Below are 10021 nucleotides of genomic sequence, written 5' to 3' on the forward strand. Positions count from 1 at the left end.
TAAAAACTTTGACATTATGCTATTACAGGTGATCAAAAGAGATTGGCAAAAAGCATGGTGTAAATACTTGGTTAATATTATAAGAAATGTCTAAAAGTTATTGCTTCAGTTTATAAATAACTAATTAGATTATTTTTCATATCAAAAAGTACAATAATTTCAACAGTTGATGAAATATTTTCTTTGTCTGATGTTATTTGATTCTTTTCTGGGTGAATCAGTTTTTATAGGCAGCCCTGGGAATCCTATATTTTGCTCTGTAGACCAGGCTACCCTGCCACACCAAGATCCACAAAGCTCTGCCTCCCATGTGCTGTGATTAATACAGTACACTATAACAACTGACTCAACAAAGTGATTCAAAGTGATTGTTTTAATGAACACAAAGTTCAGTAAATTACTACTAGCATTCCATAATTACTGTATTTACATTTTCATTCAGTTGACTTTGGAAGGTTACCATGTTACACCACAGAATTACCTTTCAACAGAATTCTCTTGTAGAGTCCAGAATCCATAAGTTAAAGAATAATTTAGGACTTTTAACTCAAAGCAAATAAAAGGAACTCATTACACTTCAAATACTTTCTGGTATAAATAACTTTTTGAATCTTATCAGACCAATATTGATTAAGGTTGCAATTCAACAACCACAGAAAACTTACAAACTCATGGCAACTAAACAGTTCTGCACCCAAGTATCACTGGATCAGGAAAGAAATAAGGAAAGAAATTAAAGGTTTCCTAGAACTTAATAAAAGCAAAGTCATAGTATTATTAAACTTGTAAAACAAAATCAAAGTATGACTATGAGGAAAATTCAGAATATTAAGTGGCTTCATAAAGAAATTAGAGTGCTCATACTATAAATTTAAGCATATGTCTGACAGGTTTAAAGAAAAAGAAGGAAAGAGAGAAGGAGAAGAAGAAGGTGAAGCAGAAGGAGAAGGAGAAAGAAAAAGAGGAAAAGGAGTATTAGTAAATACATCAATGAAGAATAAACTACAGGAAGTAGTAAATTCTGGGCTAAAATCAAACAATAAGAAACAAGTAGAACAATACAAATAATCAGCAAAATCAAGAGTTGGTTCTTTGGGAAAATCAACAAAAACTTAGTAAAATTAAGTAAAAGGAAGTGAGACACCAAGTTAAAATTATCAGAAATATAAAGGGAGCTATAGTAATAGACATGGGAGAAATCCAAGGAATAGTTTGCCTTACTTCAAAACCTGTTACTCCAAGAATTTGGAAAATCAAATGAGATTTCAAACATATTTCAATCATCCAAGTGAAATCTAGGCCAGGTGATCAATTTTAAAAGTTTAATTGTCACCTTCTCATAAAAAAAGAGAAGCAGTCATTAAATTCTTTCAACCAAAAGTAACAAGGAATATTTGGTTCTTATGCCCATTGTTACCATACTTTCAAAGAAGGAATAATACCAATTCTCCTCAAACTATTCGACAAAATAGAAACAGAAAGAACATTAGAAGTTTATTCTATAAGACAACAGTTACCTTGATATCTAATCCACACCGAGATTCAACAATGAAAGAGTATTTCAGACCAATCTCTCTTATGAACATTGATGACAATTTATTAAATAACTCCAAAATGACTCCAAAAAACACATTAAAACATCATGCAAATTGATCAAGTGGAGAAGATATTTTCATAAAATATGTGTCTATTGTTGAGTTTCTTAAATATCTTTATCAGCCCATAGATTGCTTGTGTCATGGAGTAATATGGATTTGTATTGTATTTCTATTGAAACATCTTCTATACTGAAGGTGTTTATCAGCTGTAAGTATTCTCTGGTAAAAATTTGTGATCCCATATATATACTATCATATCATCTGCAAATTGCCATACTTTGACTTTTTTCTTTTCAATTTGTATCCCTTTGAAATCTTTTATATTTCTTATTCCTCTAGCTAAAACATCAAGTACTATCATGAAAAGATATAGAGAGAGTGGAAACCTTTGTTTTGACCCTGATTTTAGTTGAATTGTTTAAGGTTCATTCTATTTAACATAATGTTGGCTATTGGCTTGCAACATATTTTTTATTAGTTATTTTATCTATCTACATTTCACATGTTTTCCCCTTTCACAATTTTCCTTTTGGAAAGGCTCTATTTCATCTCAACTCACCCTACATCTTATATATTGCTTCACCTCCCACCCACCAACTCCTGCCTCCCTACCCTGGCATTCCTGAAAACTGGGGTATGTCTATGTATACAAGCTGTATCACTTTCTACTATCAGTATAGAGACAGAGTGGGTGATCAATGTAAACAAATCAAAGAAACTGAAATAAGCCTGCACAATTGTGGACAATTCATTTTAAAAAGAAAGAATCCAATTCCATACAATGGAAAACAGGGAGCAAATTCTGTAAATTTTGCTGATCTAACTGGATATCTGAATGTGATGAATTAAATAGATTAGTATTCATGATCTTGTACAAACTCTATTCCACAGGGATTAAAGCCCTAAACATAAAATTAAATATATTAATACTAATAGAAGAGAAATTATGGGATAGCCTTGAATGCAGTTATACAGGAAAAAACTTCTTAATAGAACATCAATAAGTGAGTAACAAAAATCTACCAATCACAAAAGAGAACTCATGAAATGGAAATGAATCCTTCTGTAACGTAAAGAACACTGGCAATGAGACAAAACGATAGCCAACAGATTTGGAACAGACCTTCTCTTAATGTTCATCCAGTAGAAGGCTAATATCCAAACTATATAAAGAACTAAAAAAATTTTACTCCAACAAACCTTAAACCTCAATTAAAAAAATCGAACTAAATAGAATTCTCAACAGAGGAATCTCAAATAGCAACATTAGTCATCAGGGAAGTGCAAGTCAGAGACTTTGATACTCTGTTTTGCAATAATCAGAATAGCTAGGATAAAACACTGAAGAGATATCACATTTTGCCACAGATTAGGACCAAGGGGAACAGTCCTTCATTAGTGGTGGGGTTGCAAACTTGTACAAACACATTGGAAATCATTCCAGTGGTTTCTAAGAAAACGCAAAAGAGTTTTATTTGAAGACCCAGTTATACTGCAGGTCATATGCTCAAATGATGTTCCACCATACCACAGGGGCACTTGCTCCACTATGTTCATAGCAGCATTATTCATAATAGTCTGAAACTGGGAACAACTCTGAAGTCACTCAGCTAAAGAATTAATACAGAAAATGTGATTAATTTCTGCAATGGAATACTATTTTGCTTTTTAAAAAAAAATAGAAGAAGGACATCATGAATTTTGCAAGTAATTGAATGGAACTAAAATATTTTGCCTGGAACATCTATCCCAGGCTGAAAATGGCACGTACTGTATGTACTCACTGATAAACAGATATTAGCCGTAAAGTATCAAAGCACATGATACACCCAAGAGTACAAAAATGAAATAAAAAGAAAAATTCAAGTGCAGATGCTTGAATCTTACATATAGGTAGAGATACATACTCATAGTAGTAATAGGGAGGGAGAAAAATTGGTGAAAGTGGGCATGGGGAGAGAAATTGGTGGATCAGAATCAGCTGTGCAGAAAGAAAGGTGCGAGGTCTAACATTACATGATAATGGAAGGAATTCTTTACCAGCTGAGGGAGGAAGTGGGTGTAATATCTATTAAGACCCAGATATCTGCTGGGACTTTGGATGCTTCCCTGAGTCAATGGTTGTGAATATAGACATGAAGCCTCACAATGCATATATGAAAACAGAAGAGGTCACCTCCACTAGCCAGGGAGGACTCCTCATAGAGGGTTAAGGTCACCAACCCATCTACAAAATATTTGAACTAAAATTTGTCCTGTCTAAACTCTGTGGAGTAAAAGAGCGGAGCAGAGAATGATGTAACGGCCAACCAGTAAGTGGCCCAAATTGAGACTCAACCCATGACCAAGAACCAGTCCCTGACAGTGGCAATAATACTTTATTATTATGGGCAGGAGACTAGAAGTGTTCACTGGAAGGCAATTTGCATTAGCTGACTAAAACAGATGCAGATTCCAACAACCAAACATTGGGTAGAGGTCAAAACTCTTACAGAAATGATAGGATAAAGATTAATGGGCATGAGAAAGATAGTAACTCAATAGCAATACCAAACAAGATAACTAACCTTCATAATTGGCAGCACTCAGAAACTAAGCAACTACAGAGAGCACACTTGGGCTAGACTGCGGCCTCCATCACATAGGGTTGCTTTTTCTGTCTGCTATACCAAAGGAAGTTCCTAACCCCTCAGAGACTTGATTTGCAGCATGGCAGAATACCCCGGTTGGGGTCGTATCTTTTCAGAGAACAAGGGGAGCAGGTATGGGAGGAGGGACACTATGAGGGGAGACTGGAAAGGACACAGGATTTAGGATGCAAATAATTTACTGAAATAATTGCTAAAACTACAGATATAAATCATTCAGCGAACATCATGCCATTTGTAAACAACATAAAGCAATTGCATTCATTGTAAAAAATGTGATACTGATGTCTATTTTACCATTACCTATTCCATACTGTATTCTACATTCTACGTGGTACAAGAAGCAAAAGAGGAAAATAAAAGTGATACTTATAATTTAAAAATAAGTCAATATATAGATATAAGTACATAGAAATATAGATATAAGTACATAGAAATAAACCTAGATGAATATATATATGTATATATATATGGAATCCTAGTCAGAAAATACATTCATATATTACATATGTAAAATGTAAATATTTATTTAGGTATGTGTATTATATATATATAATTTATCCACTATATATCTATGTAGATTCTTTTTTATCATCTTTCTATTTGAAAGTATTTTCTGAATAGAAATCACTTTTTCTCAGAAGTAAGGCCAACAATTTACAACTTGGAATTTATAGAACTAAAATTCTTCCCAACAGCTCAAGAAATTAAAAGTGAGTGAAGTGCCAAGGACTAGCTTCAGCTGGCAGAGGCAATCTCAGAAAGGTTTATTTGGCAGTAATGAATGAATAACATAAAGCCAAATCATGAATTATAGGCTGATTTCCTATGTTCTGCTGGAGACAGATTTCAGACAGATATCTTTCAAGACAGTTCTCTCTCCTGGAGTTCCAAAAAATCTCTGGATAGAATTGTGAAAGACACAATTCTAAGTATAGCTTAAACTTTTGATAAACTTCTTTTTGTCTATATTCATAAAATGTAATTTATGAAGTCTTACTGCTGTAACAATTAGTACTTGCTGCACATTCAATTTTCACCCTTAATGAAATTATTACTATTCAATTAAAAGGTTCAAAGTATTTCTTTGTTTTTTAAAAAAATATGAAAGTGGAGGTCCCCGAAAGTTTGTATCCCCTACTGTGTGGGAATTCGAGAGCAGGGAGATGGGACTGGGAAAATGTTTAGAGCACACCCTCACAAAAATTAGGAGGAGGGGGTATGGTATAAGGGGTTTTGGGGGAGAATGGGAGAGGAGATAACATTGAAAGGTAAATTCGTATAATATCCAATAAAAAAACACACAGAAAAGGGTCTAAAAAAAAAAGAGTGAGGGAGTGTGTTTACTTATTTTAAATTAATTTCAAATGTTTCTAAGAGTTGCTAATTGGTAAAGATCCTATTTTAATCTCTCCATAAAAGAATTTAAGTCTCTGTTCAATATTCTCAAGAGAGAGGTAAACCCTAATTTTCCTCGACAATTAATTGACAAAAGAGAGGTAATCTCACAAAAAGTAGAAGAAGCTATTACTAATCGATATATTATATAGTCTGATTAGATGTCAGTGGTGCTATAACAGTCCTTTGACAAAAGATTATTAATATAGATTTATATATCCTTAAATAGGGTCTTCATGACTCTCTGAGTGTGGAAGGAGCAACTGTTGGCACTTCTGTCTTGATTTTATAAGAACTCTGAAAAATTGAATTTAAAAACAAAACAGGGGGAATGGTACCCCTCAGAAGGAGTCCCCCTGAAATACTTTCCATCATGCCTTGTTCACTTTTATCTCTCTAAAGTTGAAAGCTCATGGCAAATCTGCTGCTGACTGCCTCTGGCACCACCAAGACCAACAAAACTTTGCCACAGATATGGGGAAGGACCCTCTTACCCTTAAAGGGAATGGCCCAGACCCAGTGCCCTTATGGGGCCTAGGACTGATATGCCTGTCCAATACCAGAGAAGGCACAGCTAATCGGCTACCAAAAAGATTAATGAAAAAAATAAATACCCCCACAAAGCCAGGCCCAACCATAAATATGATGAATAACAATTTACATCCAGGGAAGAGAAATCTCCCTGAGAATCCCCTTCTTTTTCCTTTCCAGGTAAAAATGAATCACCCGTGATGTCTCCGGTTAGAAGTTCTAATCCAGATACTGGCCTCCGAACTTATACTACTCAGACCTTTGAAGGGCCACTGACAAGGACATCAAACAGCTAGAGATTGACATCACTAATCTAAAGAAATCCCTCGTTTCACCATCAGAAGAGACCTCCTAAAATCGCAAAGATCCTTACTGGACTTGATTTACTCTAGTACAATAGAAAAGACTGTATACAGCTCTTGACTGTGTACAACCCTCAAAGAACGTTGCCTTTACAAAGACAAGACAAGGAGGGTTAAAGAGAGCATGAAATAGGTAGGGAAGCCTAAGAAAAATCAGAGAGAGAAAGAGACAGATGAATGCTGGTACAAGAATTGATTTGCAGCCTATCCAAGGTTGTCATCCCTATTTCCTTCCATCTTGGGACCATTATTTGGGTTCTTTTTGCTTTTTTCTGCTGGTCCCTGGCTCTCAAATAGGCAGACTAACTCTGTGATACAACAGATAAATAATTTGGTAGCAAAACCTACTCAGATACATTATCATAAGTTAGCTATGGAGGACAACGTGACTCAAGATGAGGTTGTTACTTTATACAAGGTGTTTCCAAAACCCATCTCCACCCAACCTAAAAAGGGGGGACTTCTGCCCCTAGACCAAGCAGAGAGGGGCCACGCAGAACCCCCTCTGACAGGCAACCTGAATTCTTGCTTAGGCTGCGAGGCTAAGCACTGCAAGGGAATATAAATAAAAGATAAAAATATCTATCTGGGTTCCCAGAGGGACAAGCTTGACTGCATAGGGGTTGATGTCAAAACTATCCCCTCTCCAGGAAAAAGACATCAGTATGGGTATGGCCCTCATGCCTCACTGGACAACTACAGGGGGACTGGAGCCATTACAAGGTCCCCTTCAAATACTGGAGGTAAGGCCTCTATCCCCGCCTTCGCAAGTTTAGAATTGCCACAGCCCTTCTATACTTAGAGAAGGGAGGAGATGTCAGGGCCATCCCTGCTTACACACTGAAAGCCTAAAATCAACCATAGGTCTAAAATCAGCAATAGGCCTGTCATACATGTATACTAACACCAAGTCTTGGGTCTCAGTGGAAGAACATTGAAACTGATGGCTATAAGCTAACATCAATGGGCAGCTTTTGTGGAAATTTATAAGCCTGAGTGGTCATGGACCTTGTAAATAGGTAGCCTTGGCAGATAATACCAGCTTAGATGGGGACAAGCGAGTGATAGGCAAAGTCACGGTGACTTGTCCCCTGAACCTTCACACAGCTGATACCCAGTTCTGAAGATATCTCTATTCCCCCTGAGCACCCACACTCCAGTGTCATTCCCCTCCCCACTTCCTGCTTTTCTGTGTTTATACCCCTGTGTGAATTAATTATGATTTTAGAAAAAAATTAAAAAAAATAAAACAGAACAGAACAACAACAAAAAATTGGCATTTTCAGCATGTTTCCCTTAATAGATCTGCTCTTGTGTCAAAATATTTCTCTAGGGGAAAATATTTTGAATATAACTTTTATGTGGGAGAATTGCATAGTAGACTATGTTCAACACATACAATGAATATAAAAATATGTGCCGAGAGGATTTTCCCTCTAAATTCCTCAATCTCATCACCCAACAATGGGTCAACTTGGTAATTATCCATATACCTGATGTTATGTTTCTTAAAATTACAGTGACTTTATCCATAAAACACACACATACATACACACCACAAACACTAAGAAAAGCTCAGGGATTCTCTGCCTAGGATATATACACTTCTTAATTGCTGTCTTGGCATTTTATAAAGTAATTAAATTAATTTTTTGAGGCATGATTATTTTGTTTTTATCAGTGTGTAAATGTAGGGTAAGAATGATACCATCCCAGAATAAAATAAATTGAATATTAACCACACCAAGGTTGGATTTATTGAAGACAGTTGTAATATATTTATTGATAATTCTGACAAAGGAAGGATTAGATTGAGGTTTAAAATTACCTATAATATATACCCTATAAAAAGTTTAAAGACTAACAAAACAATAACATTTACATAAAATTTATCTCACAAATGTCAATATTCTACTCTACTAAAATATACAGAACACTATGAACTGGTTTTGATTAGGAGAGTAATTAAAATTATCCTTGATTAAATCCTTGCATTTTTAAATACTATCTCTTTCATTTGTTAGAACATAAATACCATACCATTATCAATTAATGATGTCATATTACTACTGAGTGAACAATTTTTTTCATTTTATTCAAATAAATACTTAATATGAATATAAGTTGTTCTGATGTAAAATGTTTGGAATTCTTAACGAAATACAGGGCTTTTCTTTGTCAGTTCTCTGAAAATGAGTAAGGTTTCACCTTTATTTAAATACTTATGAATACATTTCTAGTTGTAAATACCAGAATTCTGTATGAGTACTAGAAGTTTAATTACTTATCATCTTAGTCTCTTGCATGGATCTTGTTTGTGGTCTAAGGATTGAGCTTGTGATAAATGATTTGCCATAGTCTTGACATTTGTAAGGTTTGACTCTGGTATGAATGCTAAATTTGGTTGGGAAATATGATTTCTGAGTGTAGCATCTTCCATATTTTTATATTGGTAATGATTTATTTTTAATACAGATTCTGTGGTTACCATGAATATTTGAAGACAGAGTGAAGGATTTGCAACATTCACTATACTTGAAAGGTTTGTCATCAGGATGGATTCTGGTGATAATGCTAAAGAGTTGAGGACTTTGGAAATAAATGTCCACTGTTAACACATTCTTCAGGTTTGTCTCCTGTATGGATTCTACGCTGAGACAGAAAATTTGAGGGTAAGGAATAGGATTACCTGCATTCATTACACCTATAAGTTTGCTTAAAAGTATGGATTCTTTGATAAACTTAGAGAGATTAATATCAGATAAAAGATATGCCACATTATTTATACTTGTAGGGTTGAACTCTAGAGTGGATTATTTAGTAAGCCTGAAGATTTGAGAACCATGTAAATTATTTATCATACTTATTACATTTCTAAGATTTGTCACCTACATGGATTCTGTGATGAACTGAGAGTTGAGGAATGGGTGAAGGATTTTCCACATTCATTACATTTGTAAGGTGTCTCACCAGTATGAATTCTGTAATGAACATGAAGTTGTGAGAACTGCGTAAATGATTTACCACACTTATAATGTTTTTAAATTTTGTCTCCTTTATGGATTCTATGGTGAATTCTAAGACTTGATAATTGGCTGAAAGAATTCTCACATTTGCTACATTTGTAAGGTTTGTCTGCAGTATGGATTCTATAGTGAATTTTAAGATCTGAGGACCGTTTAAAGGATTTCTTACACTCATTACATTTGTAAGGTTTCTCACCAGTATGAATTCTGTAGTGAACATGAAGATGTGAGGACTTTGTAAATGATTTACCACATTTATTACATTTGTAAGGTTTGTCTCCTGTATGGATTCTGTGGTGATTTCTAAGACTTGAGGAATGGGTAAAACATCTCCCACATTCATTACATTTGTAAGGTTTCTCACCAGTATGAATTCTGTAGTGAATTTTAAGATCTGAGGACTGTTTAAAAGATTTCCCACATTCATTACATTTGTAAGGTTTCTCACCAGTATGAAT

The 10021-nt window shown here is 34.8% G+C and overlaps 1 protein-coding gene and 1 pseudogene across 1 annotated transcript in view; both read right to left on the reverse strand.

The window, feature by feature from the left end:
* The window catches only part of LOC114636485 (zinc finger protein 160-like), a 97197-nt gene extending 87961 nt beyond the window's left edge, over nt 1–9236 (reverse strand). The window contains 1 exon segment of the mRNA XM_028784558.1: nt 9026–9236. Within this exon segment, the coding sequence (XP_028640391.1) occupies nt 9026–9236 (211 nt within the window).
* A 185-nt stretch (nt 9237–9421) lies between these two features.
* Nucleotides 9422–10021, reverse strand: part of LOC114636486 — a 15201-nt pseudogene continuing 14601 nt past the window's right edge.

This window comes from Grammomys surdaster, unplaced genomic scaffold (genome assembly GCF_004785775.1).
Source record: "Grammomys surdaster isolate TR1022 unplaced genomic scaffold, NIH_TR_1.0 124271, whole genome shotgun sequence".
NCBI classification, from domain to species: Eukaryota; Metazoa; Chordata; class Mammalia; order Rodentia; family Muridae; genus Grammomys; species Grammomys surdaster.